Below are 16,029 nucleotides of genomic sequence, written 5' to 3' on the forward strand. Positions count from 1 at the left end.
CAATATGGAGTACAGAAAATAGCCTGATTCACTCTGCATTTCACTGCTCTCAATCAGTTTCCCGTTGCTTTTGAATGTCGGGAACACATTATAAGTTCAGCCCGTAGATGCCAGCCTACTGGACTCGCTCACGTACGTTTGACATATTTCAAAAAATAATTTGAACGCCATTTATTTACTAGCCAACCTAACAACCGCGCTGGCGAGCCGTGAACTGTAAAACTGAAAGAAAGAAAAAACACACGTACAAACTCCTGGTTTCTCTAAAACGCTACGTTGTTAATCTCCTCGACACTCTCGACATCCGGAGGAAGATTTGAATACTCGACAGTTTCCGAGAAAGTAACTAAGTAACAAGTTGAGTCGACCGGCGAGGTTATCGGGTGAAAGGTGACATTGCTTCGGGCTATTGCCTCGTAGGTACGTTGTGTGCGATACATGGATGTAAATGATGCGTTTAAGTTGACGATGATTCTTCATGTGACCCGGAGAGTGATGAAGTTTAGTCGATGTGCGATGCTTAAATGTTAGCTGATGGATGTATGCTAGCTTTAATCCTGCTCTGAGCTTTCTCAGTTGTTTTTAGCTAGGCTATTGCCTAAAAAAAACAACAACATTTTATTGTTTGTACTTCTGTGCCAGCCTGTACTCCAGTAGTTCAACTTCCTGAGTCCAAACCCATGTAGGCTATCACAAAAGCCCATCTTTCTCCCATTTCCTCCATGACAAGAATGCACAATGCGGCGAGTGTCTCAGCCTCTCTGGGGTCCATGGGACTGTTGCGTCTCTTTGGGGTGTCCTGGTCCTGGAGTCTTGCAGCAGGCCTTGGGGTATATCTGGGCACAAGAACCTGGAAATACTTCTACATTGCAGCACGCACTGCCAAGAGAGACCTCAAGTAAGTTCAGTATGTCTAAATATGGTTCTGCAGTTGTTTATGCAAGTAGTTGTCGTTGCTTGTGGGTCTACATCCTTACTAATTCCTCTTTCTCTCCCTCATCTGACGCACACCAGTGGCCTGTATGTGCTGTTGAGAGTGAAGATGGCTTTGTGGCGTTACATGCGTAATGGAAGTAATGTTCCTTCCATATTCGCCCAGACAGTAAAACTCCACCCAAATAAACCAGCACTGATCTATGAGGCCACGGGGGAAACATGGACCTTCACACAGCTGGATGAGCTGTCTAATGGGGTGGCCCACTGGGCAAGAGGTCAGGGGTGGATCTCGGGGGATGTGGTGGCCCTCTTTATGGAAAGTAGGCCGTTGCAGGTGGCCCTTTGGCTGGGCTTTGCCAAGGTTGGGGTGGAAGCTGCACTCATCAACTTCAACCTCCGCAATGATTCCCTCCTGCACTGTATCGGGGTGTCTGGGTCACGGGCTATTGTGTTTGGAGCTGAGCTTGCTGATGGTAAGAATGTGTTTAACAAGGTAGGAAAATCTGATCAAGAAATTAGGATCTAGCTTTAGCTTTTTCTGTATCAGTGCTGTATTACAGCATAATATGTTAACCTCATATTCAACCAATTATTTAAAAAAGCAGATAATTGTGTTGTCATTGCAAGCAAAAGGACCAGCCTCAGTAACACATTTGATGTCATGTTTGATTAACATTTTGTGTGTAACATCATGTGAGAATATCATGCTGCGGTGTCACACGTTTGTATTCATTGTGTGTGTGGAACATAAACTGTGATAATGACTGTGTCTCCAACATGTCATGTGGTCAGGACATGCTGCCGGTGATCACATTGCCTGTAAAACTCCTTCTATGTCATCTCTTTTATGAAGTTAGTTAACATTTGATTCTCTTCCTTCTCTATTACAACACAAACCCTTAACTCCTTTGTCTTTTGTAGTTTCTGTAATGTCCCACTTGTGTCTGTGTGCATGTCAACTGTGTTTGCTGAATGTTTTCATTATTCAGTACGTTATTCAAACTTGAGAGCTTCAACAGACCTGACTGGTGTCTCCTCTTCCCATTTTCCTTTTGTTCCTCTCACTGAATATCAGCCATGTTGGAGGTCAGTTCCTCCTTCAGCCAGTCCATGGTACAGTTCTGTACAGGAGACCTCAGTGCAGAACATCTGGCCCGTCTGGGTGCTCATCCTCTGGACCCAATTTTAGCGTCTGCATCTAGACATCCCCCTTCACCTTGTGTTCCCCCCAAAGGCATGAATGGTGAGTATCTTACCTCTTCCTGAACTCAACTCTGACTCTCTCTAAGACTGAATCTGTATGTTAATGAGCTTCCTTTTAAATATACCCTCTACAAACAATTTTTCTCATACTGTGTTTGGCTGATAAACTTTTAAAAAAAAAAAATTTTTTTTTACTCTCTTCTGAATTCTGAAAGTGTATGTCCCATAGTAATTCATTTTTTCCTCTGTCTGCTGTCTAGTTTCTGAACTGAAATTGCTTCCCAGTAATTATGTGAATTGAGTTGCAAATTGCAACTGCTTCACAAAGCAGTTATTAAAGTAAAATGAAGTCATTATTAATATGAGTTTTGAGTCACTTTGAATACCAAGAAAGATTTTCTTTGTCTGGACATCTGTCTGGAGTAGGTATGAATAACTTGTTGAGATGAGGACTGAATGACAAACCATATCCCTGAACAAATCCCCGGTAAATCTGTCTTGGATGAATGAACATGTACGTCAGCATTAAAGTTGCAAGCCCAAGATATGCCCTGCATAACAAACTAGAGGTGTGTATTGCCCGGGATATAAGTGACTATATTTTCTGCTCTGTCATTCTTTGGGTTCACTGATGGCATTCCAGCAGTGATTGAAACGCTGTCCGGACACCTGTGTGGATTTTGAACGGACAGTGTGTAATTATAATGCTCTCTTTTTATTCTCTTCTTCAGACCGTCTATTTTATATATACACCTCCGGCACCACAGGGCTGCCCAAAGCTGCCATCGTGGTACACAGTCGGTACGTTACTCACAATAAAACACCACCCCCCAGAGTTGTTACAGTTGCTGCAACGCTAATGATAGACGATCTGAGAATCTCTCCTGTGTTCCCACGACAGTTACTACAGAATTGCTGCTTTTGGGTATTTTGCCTTTCGCATGCGCTCTGATGACATCATCTATGACTGCCTGCCTCTCTATCACTCTGCAGGTATGTGATGGTAGCCAGCAGCTCTTGATTAATACCGTTTTACACTTTTAGGTTTTTATAAATTAAGTGTTAATTGTCTCTTCTTTCCAGGTAATATCATGGGAGTTGGTCAGTGTCTGATCCAAGGACTCACTGTGGTAGTGAAGAAGAAATTCTCTGCCAGCCGCTTCTGGGAAGATTGCATTAAGCATAACTGCAGTGTAAGAGCTTATGGTTGGAAAATATTGAGAAGTGCCATATTTTATTAAATCAATAACATTAATTTTGAACAAGTACTGAAACAATACTTGCTTTCCCGTCACAGGTGGTGCAGTATATCGGGGAAATCTGCCGCTACCTCCTGTCTCAGCCAGTACGGCCATCAGAAAAAGGCCACAAAGTTCGGCTGGCTGTGGGAAACGGGTTGCGCCCCAGTGTGTGGGAGGCCTTCACAGAACGATTTGGGGTGGCACAGATTGGCGAGTTCTATGGAGCGACTGAGTGCAACTGTAGCATTGCCAACATGGATGGAAAGGTCAGCAATCAGTCTTACTGGTGTCATCACTGATAAAAAATGTGAATTGGATCATAGTTTAGCTAATTCTGTCCTGCCAGGTGGGAGCCTGTGGATTCAACAGTCGCATTCTCCCCAATGTGTACCCAATCCGTCTGGTGAGGGTGGACGAGGACAGCATGGAGCTGGTTCGCAACAGCCAGGGCCTCTGTGTGCCTTGCCGCCCTGGTAATTAATACTAATACTACAATAATGACTTGGCTCGGTGTAGTATGTGATTGTTAACTGTGTTGATCATCTGAAAGCACTCCATTAGACTCTTCCGTGTCTTGCAGGGGAGCCAGGGCTTCTGGTGGGTCGTATCAATCAGCAGGACCCATTACGGCGTTTCGATGGCTATGCTAACCAGGATGCTACAAGGAAGAAGATAGCTCACAATGTCTTTAAGAAAAATGATTCTGCATATATTTCAGGTTACCTGTCCTTTTTTATTTCTCAAAATACATATTTTTGTATTGCTGTTGCATCATAACACTCAACACAGCTTTCGGTGCTCATTATTTTAGTCTTTTAAGTGTTTAAGATACATTTATTTGTAGTTTCCAAAACTTTATAGTTGAAACCCTGAAAAATAAGTTAATGTCGGATTGCCAAGCTTCCTTTGTCAGTGCTCAGTAATGTGAGAATTAGTTGTGTGTCTACACTAGGGGATGTGCTGGTGATGGATGAACTGGGATATATGTACTTCCGTGACCGTGGCGGAGATACATTCCGTTGGAGAGGAGAAAATGTCTCCACCACCGAGGTGGAGGGCATACTCAGCAGTCTTCTGGGTCAGACTGATGTAGCTGTGTATGGTGTGACCGTTCCAGGTGATGGTTAACTTTATATACTTAGTTATTTCAACATCATCTTGGGGTTTTCCTTTTTGCTGTACTCACTACTTGACATTTATCTCTCTGTGTCACACCAGGTGTGGAAGGTAAGGCAGGCATGGCTGCCATTGCAGACACCACAGGGACCTTTGACAGCAACAGTTTCTTCCAGAAAGTCCAGAGAGCTCTTCCTCCATATGCTCGCCCTGTGTTCCTACGAATCTCCCCACATGTAGACACCACAGGTAAACTATCCTAATATCCCTCCTGAGTTCATAAACATGCTAACCATCAGTTGATTTCATGTCAATACATCATAATCTATTTTATGTATCTCCACATTCCTGCCTAGGTACATTTAAAATCCAGAAAACCAGGCTACAGAGGGAGGGATACGACCCACGTCTCACCACTGATCAGATCTACTTTTTGAACACTAGAGCTGCGCTTTATGAGGCTGTAGAGGAGGAGCTATACAGTGCTATAGCGGAGGGAAGAATGTCTCTATGACATGGAGGCCATAGCAGGGCAGTCTTGGTGCTTCAGTTAAAGAGATGCTGTTGAGAGAAGATGTCGGGATCAGTCAGTCTTGGTGCACCACCTGCCTGGATTTTGACCTTTTCAGGGAACAGAGTTGAGAGGACTACTTACATAGGCAGAGTATTCTTACAGATGATGTTTTAACACTGTATGAGTAACACACCAGGACATAATGGAAGGGCATTTATTCCCTTTTTAATAACTTCTTTTTAATTATTAAATGAACACTTCAAAACGCCTTTGAGCATTACACTTAGAGTGGGTATCTCCCACAGTCCATTTAAAATAGGATACATGTTACAGTAATGTGGTTAGGACAGCAAGGAGTAGTATCACATCAAACTGTTACAGGGTATATACCCATTTATGCTGCAAAGAATAATTCTGTGTAGGGTAAGCAATACTTGAGTGTGAAGTTATGGAGTTACTGCTGTGTGTTTGGATCAGGCTGAAAGACTTCAACATGCAGTACATGTGGCAACTAGATCAAACACTAACCGTAGAGTTTTTTTTTTAATGCAATGAAAAACTAATCTCACATGTCATATTTGAACCTCTGTACAGTGGCACGGGTTTGCAAATACACAAAAGTTACTGTATGTGCCTTAAATGAAACTTCAGATCCACGTTTCAGTTTTTTAATGCTTTTTTTGGGAACAGCTCAAAAGATTGGAAATCACAGTAGTGATTTTGTGTCATGCAAAGCTGAGTCACACATGGTGACTCGTTTTATGTAACAAATCTTATCCTTGTAGTAATATAAATATATATATATATATATATATATATATAAAAATATATATATATAGGTGTTAAAGATTGTGAAGCTATTTTCAATTCCAGGTCTCCCAGACTACATTTTGTTGTAACTCAAATTAAATATTTTAAAACATGCCAGTGTTTGTTATGTTATTGATTAAAAAAAAATTAAAAAGCAGTTATTACCCACCATCAACTCTTGCAAAAGAAAAATGAAAAACAAAATGAGTTTAATGAAATTAGGGGTCCACTGACATGGATATTCTTGTGGGTAGGATTTTCAATGGATGCTCTTTGCAAGCAGTGCAAAAGTAAGGAAAGGCTCTGGGTGTGATGACATTCATGAAGGTATAGAGAGGCGTTCTCTCTCCAGGGTCATAAAAGGTCACCTTGCCTCGGTCCATGTCCAAAACTACTCTTATCACTTCTGGATTTTTTTTCATGTTCAGTGGCTCCCATGGTGCTGTGCAGGCCTTATGCTCTCCATTGCGAAACCTAATAGACCAGAATCCCTCTGCTGGTGTCAGCACATGCTTGCCCTTCCTGTTGATGGACTCACTGGCTATTCCCAACACCCAGTAGGTGTTGTCCTTCACCTCCACATCCCAGGTGTGGCGTCCAGAAGAATAGCCCTCAGCACCCAGCATCTCAGCACTAATGTCGAAACGTTCTGGGTTGTCTGGCAGTTTGAAATTCTGGGTACAGTTTTGCACAACTGTGAGACTCTCTGAGAGGATGAAGCAGCTAGCTGCTGTGTTGGGATCCAGAATCACAGGATCTTGAGAAAAGAGAAGAGGTATGCATTACTAATGTGTCAGGAAAATAGCTGATCAATACAATGTGACTAGTTATTGTTTGAGGAACTCACTATATTTAACTATTTTCTTCATCTTCTCCCACACTTTATATTTCAGAGAGCCCAAGTGCTTGGCCACATTAATCAGAGCACCAGAAATCATTTCAGGATCTGGGGAAGTTCGCCAGGTTCTGAAAATATATGTCAGCAGTTAATTGTAGAGAATTGTTGAGCTGTATTATCATAAATTAAGCTTGGGTGCTAAATGTGGCATTAACACTTACTTCCTTATTGTTTCCTTGTAATTCTGAAAACACAAATGAAGAGAACCACTTTCACAAAGTGATGTGCATATGATTGTAAGAACATTTCTGAAGCAATAGTGTTATCTACCTTAAGAAATGGGATATCTTGAGATCTCATCTCCTGTTCCACTATTCTGATGGTGTTGGAGAGAGATATAATTTCATTGTTCATCTCCTCAATCTTTTGGTTAATCATCAGATCCTTCTGATCCTCCTCATCCTTTAAAGCAGAGAGTCTGGCAGCCTCCTGCTCTTTCAGGAAACAGTGAAGGGCTTCAAATTCCTCTTTGATCTGTGTTTCGGTATGCTCAGCTTGGTTCTGGAAAGAGACATGATTGATGTGTAATCACTGCCTCCACACCTTGGCTCCCTAGTATGTTCAAAGTAAGATGATGTACTGATGGACCTGACAGTACCTTGACATGTTCTGCCATTTCCTCACAGACCATTCTCGCCTTCTTATACAGCTGCAACTTCTCTTTCAAAGGCAGCAGGGCACTCTTCAGTTCCTCCTATAAAGTCAATGACAGGACATCAGCACTTAGAAACAGGGTCAGTCTGGCAGGTGGCCAAGCTGTCACACAATGCGGGGCTTACAGCTGCCACATACTCTTCCATGACAGTATTCCCTGAAAATGCAAGGCGGCACAATACAGCAGCATCAAAGTAAAGGGACAAATCTTTGGAAAAGGGTCTAATGCCCTGGTAACATAAACAAAGTTGAGCTCATGCAACTTAGAATCAAAACAGGGACACAATACAGTAACCAATAGATCTATTTCACATTAGAACCCAAGGCTTCCTGTTCTCTAGGGGGAGAGGAGGGCAGGCGTAGAATGAATGTGGCATCACAGAAACCTTGTGGGAGTCGAGTTTCAGTTCTCTCAGGACTCCAACGGCAACAGCAAACCAAAAATATAAGTCTATTATTAGAATGTTAATGAACTCTGCCAACACCTTCACACATATCAGCATATCAGGCTTAGAGAGGCACAAAGGTAGTAGGAAAATAAAAGTCAAAACCAGTGAAAAACATAAACAACTAAATGTTGACAAGCTGTCAGTTAAAATAATGTCCAGGTACAAGGTATCACTTGTGTTCATGAAATGCTGTATAGCCTTATTTGTAATCAGTGAAGTCAATCCATTGTGATTGTCAATTAAGTGAATTATCTTCCCATTTGAATTAACCTAAGGTACTGCTCTATGAAGACATACATCAAATCATCCGAATAAAATTAAAGATATTGCAATAGATGTTTAACCCTCATTCGTTCCAGCTGCAATCATCAACAATAAAACAGAGGATAGAAGTTTTTATGCAATTATTCCCAAGCAGCTGATGCTGAAGATATGCAGTTCAAACAATGAAAATGTGTTACCAATGTGAAACACAAACCCTGTAACTTTAACTTGCCTACCTTACAGTCATGAGCACCTTCCCCAATGGGATATAGCCTGTGCCCAATGTGTGCAGCTGCTTTCCCACACAAACCACAGATTGGCTCCAAATCCTCCAAACAGAACAGTGTGAGCTTTTCTCCATGCTCCTTACAAGCCCCTGGATCATTCTTGCTTCTGTCCTGCTTGAAGGATTCACAGGACCTCTCCAGCAGAGTGCTCACCACCATTTGATCCATGGAGGAGCGGCGCCAGCACAGAGGACAGTGGTGTGAATCCCCACTGCCTTGTGTCTCCCAGCTGTCTTTTAGACAGGTTTTACAGAATCTGTGTCTGCAAGTGAGCACCACTGGCAGACTGAGAATATGTCCACAAATTGGACAGGAAAGGTCATCCTCAAGATGAGCACGTCTGGTGGCCATTTTTCCTCACAGGGCTTTGATGACCAGGCAGGATCCAAGACCCCTCCCACGCCTCTGGAAGGCAACCTCTTCTTAACCTCAGAAATAAGTGTTAATACCTCAGCTCCCAAAGGCATATCCCGTGTTATACAGTGTTGGGTTGAGCATGCACATTGCGCGTTCTCGAATAAACACCACACCTGAGAATAAAACGAACTGGCTTTACATTTAAGAGACTGTATCTGCGCAGATCAGAGCAAATAGTAGCGTGAATAACTCCAGGATGACAGAAGAGAGTGTGGGGATGATAGAGTATTTGCACTAAAGATGATCTTTTGATTAGAGTTACACTGTCATCACCTCTTAGTTATTCGAGAAGTCTGTTGAAACAACCTGTCACAGTGTAATGAAAGAGTTTACAGAGTAACAATGCCCAAAATAAGACTTGGGGTGAGGATATAAATAGACAGAAGTAACCGATTTGGACTAAAGTTATGTGGGGAAAGAAATATCCTCCTGCTGACCACTGGAACAGTTTCCACTGTCGAGTTTAGCTCATGCAACAGCTTTTTAAGAATTGACACATGGTTATTTTTAAAATATCATAGAGTCAATTAATTTTCTTGTATAAAACAAGAAACAGTTCATTTGTCATAGTTTTTAAGGGCAAATAGAGGGTATTGGAAGTGAAAGGTATGCACATAGTAGCATGGTCGTCTTGAAGGGTAATTTGTTAATACCAAAAGTATTTCACAGTAAGCTGACCTTGTTTGAACTGTAATCCAGTATTTTGTTGTGAGAGTTAGTTTACTAGAATCAATGTCGTGCCAAAAATAGGGCAGGAATGTGGGGATAGAGATAGAAGGGGAATACAACCCTGCCATTAGAAACCACTAGGTCGGTGCTGCTTTAGTTCTTGTGTATAATACACTATTGTAGTCCTTACATCTCACACATGCTGTGCTCGGATTCACAGTCAGCTTTAAACCGTGCAGGTGGAAGATTTTTTTGTTTATTGTTAATGGTTACATAAATTAGCAACCTTATTCTGTATGACATTACTTTAGATATTGTTTTGCTAAGTTTTAGAATAATGAAGTGACGAATAATTGTATTTGTATGTTTACGGTCCACTAGAAGCCTTCCAACATATCACAGAAAGGCATAACTATGTCAGCATTATAGAAATTACAGTTGAAGCATCCAATAAGAGTAATTTGGTCTTGAATGCATTCTGTGTAGAGTGATTTTGTAGAGATGCCAAAATGAAAATTTGATTTGTGTCCCTATTAACAGGGCAGCAGTTCAGAGCCATTGATAGTAACAGTCAACAGACACCCCCCACCCCACCCCACCCCACACACACACACACACACACACACGTGTACACACTACGACCATGCCAGATTAGCAGTGGGTCTGCATGTGGTCACTGGACAGATACCAGATATTACTTTTAATGTGCATTTCCTTTATTTAAAGTCAGTTTTATAGATATTTCATAACAACAATTTTCCAATGTAATTTAAAGTTATGGTTGAAAAGCTGTTTTGGTTAAAGCAGGTGAACTAAACCAAATGTAATGGCTGTTTTAAACTTCAAATTACTCATTTGTTGAACCACAGCTTATTAGACCGAATATGCTGTAAAACGTCAATTAAAAGCAGGATCATACCAGGTCCCCTTTACTAGCCTGGTGTGGCTACACATTTTGACAAATAAACACAAGTCTCAATTAGAGGCCTGGTCTGGATTTTATTGAAATTCTTCAAATGTATAAAACCTCTTAAAGCCCACCGGGTTGCCTGCTTGAGTGAGTTCTGAACTGGTTAGATTACACAAATATAAATGTTAAAACATTTGTCAATATGGACATGCTGCATATTATTAGATCAGTTAGTTTCTCCACAATTCAATTGTTCACTTCAATTTACGGAAACTATGAGCAAGTATCAGTTGATCAAATGAAAGATTTGTTATTCGATAACCTAATTTTGTAATAGTTTGTAGTGTTGTAGAAATATTCATACAGGCTTAAATAAACAACAATAGAATTTTTTATCTTTGCAGAGCAAGAGTTTTGTGTCCTGTCCCTTACAGATGCCTGTTTCAAATTATAGGCAGGTTGATTCCAGTGATTGAACAAATAAAATCCCAGGCTATAAATTTAAGCTCTCCGGGTATTTGTTAAATGGTTTATATGACATAAATTGGGAAAATACAGATGGATTGCTTTGCTGTGTCAGTTTACATTTTGTGTGTGTGTGTGTGTGTGTGTGTGTGTGTGTGTGTGTGTGTGTGTGTGTGTGTGTAGGTTTCTCGTACAGAGGCAAACAGAAATAATGAGGAGGCTGACAGTCTAGTGAGCCCATGGGAAGGAGCAGGGAGTCCTTGTGAAACAAACGTTTTTTATAACATGTTTTTCATTGCAAGATTTTCTAGGTCCAATTTGGGAAAAATCATTCTACTTTAAAGATCCTTCAAGTATAACCTACACGCTTGACCTACAGATACATTAAGCATGACCCTTGTATCCATATTTGGATTATATTTTACATTTTTCTTACATTTTCTTCTGATGCTTCTGTGGGGTTACTTAAACTGCAAAGATATACTTATTGTCACATTTATGCTAAACACATTTAAATAGGAAGAATAGAATTAATTTTTAATCAGCTTACCTTACAGTCAGTGAATGCCTCCTTTATGTGATATACTCTGTGATTCGTATGCAGGCCTGATCTGTGGCACAAAGAGCAGACAGGCTCCAGATCAGCCACACAGAGGAGAATCAGTCTCAGCCCATGTGCTTCACATGATTTATGTGGAAGTCCAAGGTTCTCTTTAAAGCAGAGAGGACACTCTTTAGTGCCATGCTGTAGCCAGAAGTGCTCTAAACAAGAGTTACAAAAGCTGAAATTACAACCGATGCAGCTGAGGACCACTGGAGCCAGGAAGAGTTGATTGCACACAGCGCAGCAGGACTCGTCCACACCCTGACATGAGATGTCAACCTCCATCTGTGAAATTCAATGCAGCACTGATGGGTCTCTACCCTGCAGTCAGACCTATATTCCCTCTGTACTGTATGTACAGTATGTATCGCGTGTTTAACTGCATATGGTCCTGCATAAAGGGAGAGCCCACCCCATCTAGTTTCACCATAAATAACGCGCACATTAAAGGCAGGTTTTCAGCTCAGTTTGACAGCATGCTAATGAAAATCTGGGAAGGATGCATGAAAAAACATAAAATGTGGTATTATGGTGGAAAGTGATACAGTATATGAGCTATATAATGAGCTAGTTTCATTGGTATCAGTGGAGGTTATCTTAATATTGTATAATTTATATGTCTCTTTGTCCTTAAAATCGGGAAAACACAGTCTTCAGTTAGTTTAACTGCAATATTTGTGGCTTCTTATTAAATAAAAACACTAAGTCTTAAACACAGTTGCTTTTAATTTACATATATTTATATAATTGTCAGTACAGTTAAATTTTAAGGTTTAATAAGTATTTAAAACAGATAAAAAAAACAATTTTTGCTATTCAGAAAAAAGAAAAATCACAAGCCATACAACTTTGTATTATAAGCTCATAATCATAATATAAATCTATAGGAAAAGTTAACACAATGCATTCACACAATTTAAAGAAGTAAACTTGATTTATTAGTGGACATTTGGAGCTTGATGTGTAATGAGCCTAATTATAATAATAAATCCAAAATATCGACTAGACCATTTTCCAGTGGCTGCAGGTTATGCAGGATGTAACACAGACATGGGTCATTAGTAGCACTAATGTGTCTGCTGCTTTCTTCTCCTCCCCTCACACACACTTTTAACCAGTATTTGTAATGACATGGGTTTTATGATATATATATGTATATTGAAAAAAATTAATTTTTAATCACATGGTCCCACTTTATTGATTTTGACACAGGACTGACAAAAGCATGAATCTTTTTAAGAATAGATGAACAGACACTGTACAAAGAGAAACACATATTTTGTGAAGAATATATACGGAAGTCATTGAATTAAAAGCTGGAGGTGTGTAACATTAAATTTCTGATCAACGGCACTAAGAAATGGAGGTGGAACAACATGGGCCTACTAAGAATGTATGCCAGAGTTCAGTCATCCATAGCTTCCAAAGTTTAAAATCTCAGTTGAGCTGGGTCAATACTCTACACGTGAGTTTTCTTTTCTGTCTGACAAGAGATTAAGGCAACCCTGAATGCATGCTCTATTTTATACCGCTCAACAGGATACACCAGAAAAATACTGTGGTTCACGTGGATATATAAGTGTGATATTTAACACTGAAATGCATGTCATTTCATTTAGCTGGAACAAATCTCAGCTGCTGACAGGGCATGATGGAAACTCGGGACATGGTCATATTTTCACAATTTACACAATTTATGATGTATGAGAAATTATGTACAACCTTCAAATCTTCACAGACAGTTATAACTTGTGTTTGCCTGTGTATAGTCTGACCTGTACTAAATATTTTTCTTATGTTACATAACATTCTCTTCATTATTAGCAAAGACATTTACAAATGCATCAGTGGTTTTTTTGACAATGTATACCCAGTGCTTCTCTGATAAGACAAAATCATACTTACTACTTTTTGGATTCCATAGCATCTTAATAATCTTTTCCAGTACAACTAAATATATTGTTCTTGGGGTTAACATTTCCCCCCCCACCCTCTTGCTGTCCTCAGGGGCCAGAGGTCACTATGGCACAATGACTTCACATCAGCTTCCTGTCGGGATGATCAGAGGCACGACCAGAGCGTTGGTGTCTGACCTCCAGGTGTTTGCTTTGAACGCGGTCAAAATGCTGGAGCAGCTCATTGTAATCCATCTGAGTGTAAGAGGCACGTTTTGAGGCCACTTGCTGTTTAGAGTCCATATACTTGGATTCATCCACAGTCCTCATGAGCTCTGGGTTGGGGACACACCGCAAGCGGTGGGAGAGAAGCTGGAAGGCCTGGCTCTGTGGCAGCAGCATCAGCAGGCCATACAGTGCCTTTATCAGGTAAGGGTTGTTCTCCACGTCTAGGAGCTGCAGGCGCAGGTAGGTGAAAATGGGGCTTTCAATGAGCTGTACCAGCTTGTCGACCTCTATCAGGAAGTCTACGGTCACCTCCAGGTCTCCAAACTTCTGGATGAGATCGTAGGCGTGTTTGTAGTTCTGCGTGAGGAAACAGAGCGACACAGTGGCCACAGGGTTGTGACACCAGGAACGATACAGACAGCAAAACAAAGCACAGCTCTCCTGAGTGCGCAGGTCTTTCAGCTGGTTGCGTAACTGGAAGAGCTCAGCCGAGGTGAGCAGGATGGTGTTGAGTGTCTGAACCATGGTGGATGCAAATTTGAGGTCCTCCTCCTTCAGCAAGATGTCAGCCATGGAGTGGAAGATGTTCTCTGCGTGTAGCAGCAGACAGAGCTGCCGGATGATGAAAGCTCCTCTGTTCTCCAGAAGCTTCCTCTCCAGACTGAAGCGTTTCAGCAGGTTGATCATGAACTTGTAAAAGTAGGAGTTCATACTGGGAGTGGAGGGGGAGGAGTCCACTGCTTTGGAGCCTGTGCTGGGTTGCTGTCCAGATTTGGCACTCTCCGGGACCTTGAGCTCAAGTTTGTTTTCAGCACCGTCGCAGGAGCTGACTTGGTCCGTTTGGCCGGCGGGAGATGATGCTATTTCGGCTAACACCTCCAGATCTTTCAGTATCACCTCATCAGATTCATCAGACAGTGTTTTCAGCAGCATGGGAAACAGGCTGTCTGTGTGGCGGAACATTTTGCGTGGTGTCTTGATGTAGAGGTGGTAGAGCCATTTGAGCACAGCAATGCGTGTCATCATGCCAGTGGAGGAGTCGTGGAGGTGCCGGTCCAACACCTGAACGATACCATCCAGGTCCAGAGTTACCTGGGGCCTGTCAGCACTTGCTGGAGTGAAGACGCTGATGTTACTGAAACCAACAGATTCTTGTGAGGCATTCAGCATATCATTGCTGTCCACCTCCGCCTTAGGCTGGCCGTCCTCCCTAGATGGCGACCCTGTACTCCCGCTTTTCGCCTCATCCTCGTCCTCATCGTCCTCAGGAGTGACCAGCTTCATCAGACTGTGATTACAGGCACTGGCCGCTTCTTTGGTATTCTTCTTTCGGTCATCATAGGAAAGGCAGGGCAGCACTGCAGTTAGGATGCCAGAGGAATAGGGGAGCACCACTCTGCCTGCAAGCTGGATAAACTCTCTCATCCAGGTCATGGCCGTCAGCTGGATCAGGTCGTTTGTGAGTTTTGTTTCGTCTGCCACCTGGCAGTGGATGACGAGGATGTTGGCCATATCAGCAAATTTCACACTGGAGGGCATCTTCTTAATCTCCTTCAGAAACTCTCCCAGTACCACCTCACACGTCCTACGGATCTCCTTGCTGTTGTCTCCCAGGATCTGGAAGAGCCCATCCAGGATTTCAGGGAGGTAGTCTAACAGGTTGATGTCTGGCACAGACTCTAGAACATGGATCCAGGAAATTATGAACTGCCGAGCGTATTGATTATTGGAGTAGATTCTCTCTCTGAGCAGGGGGACAAACGCCACTAAGTCAAACTTGTTACTTTCCGTCACAATGTCTTTCAGCAGTCTGTCCAGGAGTTCAGATCCACTTTTCACATTGGGGTCTGGATCTGCTGCAAGCTTGCTGAGACCATCAAACAGCAGGTTGAAGTGGGGCAACACTGCTCCCCTGGCCACCTTCACTATATTATAGAGGGCCTCACAGGCATAGTAGCGCAACCGGCTATCTGAGTCATTAAAACACGTGAGTACAGGCTCAATGAGCTCCTTCAGATACAGACCCGAGTCCTTGCCGAGGGCTATGGAGCAAGCCGCCAGTCCAATGAGACCCCCCTTTCGGCTGTGGGGGTGCTGGGAAAGCGCAAACTCCGAGGCCAGGATCTGGATAACATGCCTGATTTGAGTGGAGTTGTTCTGAGCCACAAACTCTCGCACCAGTTTCTCAATTTCTAGAGCTGCGACTTTCCTCTTCTCGTACAGTTTATCATTCAGAGCCCGGACGATGTTGGGCGTCAGAGGGGAAAAGTCCTTCTCGGTGTTCATGTTCGCAGCCGCGATTGATCCGGATCCCGTCTACTGAAATATCTACGTCGATACGCGAGAAATCCGACTGCATTTACAATCATTTATTGGAGAAAAACACATCGGTTTCACTCGCGAAAGCAGGAAGTCTTCTAATACAACGCAGCTGACCGGTTACATCCGCCGGAAACACGTCACCGTTGC

At 42.2% G+C, this 16,029-nt stretch overlaps 3 protein-coding genes across 7 annotated transcripts; 1 reads left to right on the forward strand and 2 right to left on the reverse strand.

Annotated features, from left to right (window-relative positions):
- Positions 1-3: 3 nt before the first annotated feature.
- slc27a1a (solute carrier family 27 member 1a) lies at positions 4-5,934 on the forward strand. 2 transcript variants are annotated; one of them, XM_051389287.1, is made up of 13 exons: positions 4-132; positions 731-898; positions 1,015-1,409; positions 2,012-2,179; positions 2,871-2,940; positions 3,041-3,132; positions 3,223-3,332; positions 3,437-3,646; positions 3,727-3,853; positions 3,961-4,098; positions 4,333-4,497; positions 4,599-4,745; positions 4,853-5,934. In XM_051389287.1, the coding sequence occupies exons 2-13, from the start codon at positions 732-734 to the stop codon at positions 5,008-5,010; spliced, it is 1,947 nt and encodes a 648-aa protein (XP_051245247.1). In that variant the 5' UTR covers positions 4-132; position 731; the 3' UTR covers positions 5,011-5,934. The 2 variants fall into 2 exon arrangements, with proteins under 2 accessions (XP_051245247.1, XP_051245246.1); XM_051389286.1 differs by having other exon boundaries at positions 10-420.
- On the reverse strand, positions 5,211-11,746 carry trim35-13 (tripartite motif containing 35-13). 4 transcript variants are annotated; one of them, XM_051389300.1, is made up of 7 exons: positions 11,629-11,743; positions 11,384-11,544; positions 7,317-7,412; positions 6,989-7,219; positions 6,880-6,902; positions 6,668-6,786; positions 5,211-6,577 (listed from the first exon to the last, which is right to left on the reverse strand). In XM_051389300.1, exons 1-7 carry the CDS (start codon positions 11,720-11,722, stop codon positions 6,039-6,041), a joined length of 1,263 nt encoding a protein of 420 aa, XP_051245260.1. In that variant the 5' UTR covers positions 11,723-11,743; the 3' UTR covers positions 5,211-6,038. The 4 variants fall into 4 exon arrangements, with proteins under 4 accessions (XP_051245260.1, XP_051245262.1, XP_051245259.1 ...); XM_051389302.1 differs by having other exon boundaries at positions 11,384-11,444; positions 11,629-11,741; XM_051389299.1 differs by having other exon boundaries at positions 11,384-11,746.
- A 606-nt stretch (positions 11,747-12,352) lies between these two features.
- vac14 (vac14 homolog (S. cerevisiae)) lies at positions 12,353-16,000 on the reverse strand. The gene has a single exon (XM_051389283.1). It carries the CDS (start codon positions 15,844-15,846, stop codon positions 13,474-13,476), a length of 2,373 nt encoding a protein of 790 aa, XP_051245243.1. The 5' UTR covers positions 15,847-16,000; the 3' UTR covers positions 12,353-13,473.
- Between the last annotated feature and the right edge of the window lie 29 nt (positions 16,001-16,029).

This window comes from Dicentrarchus labrax, unplaced genomic scaffold (assembly GCF_905237075.1).
Source record: "Dicentrarchus labrax unplaced genomic scaffold, dlabrax2021, whole genome shotgun sequence".
Classification (NCBI taxonomy): Eukaryota; Metazoa; Chordata; class Actinopteri; family Moronidae; genus Dicentrarchus; species Dicentrarchus labrax.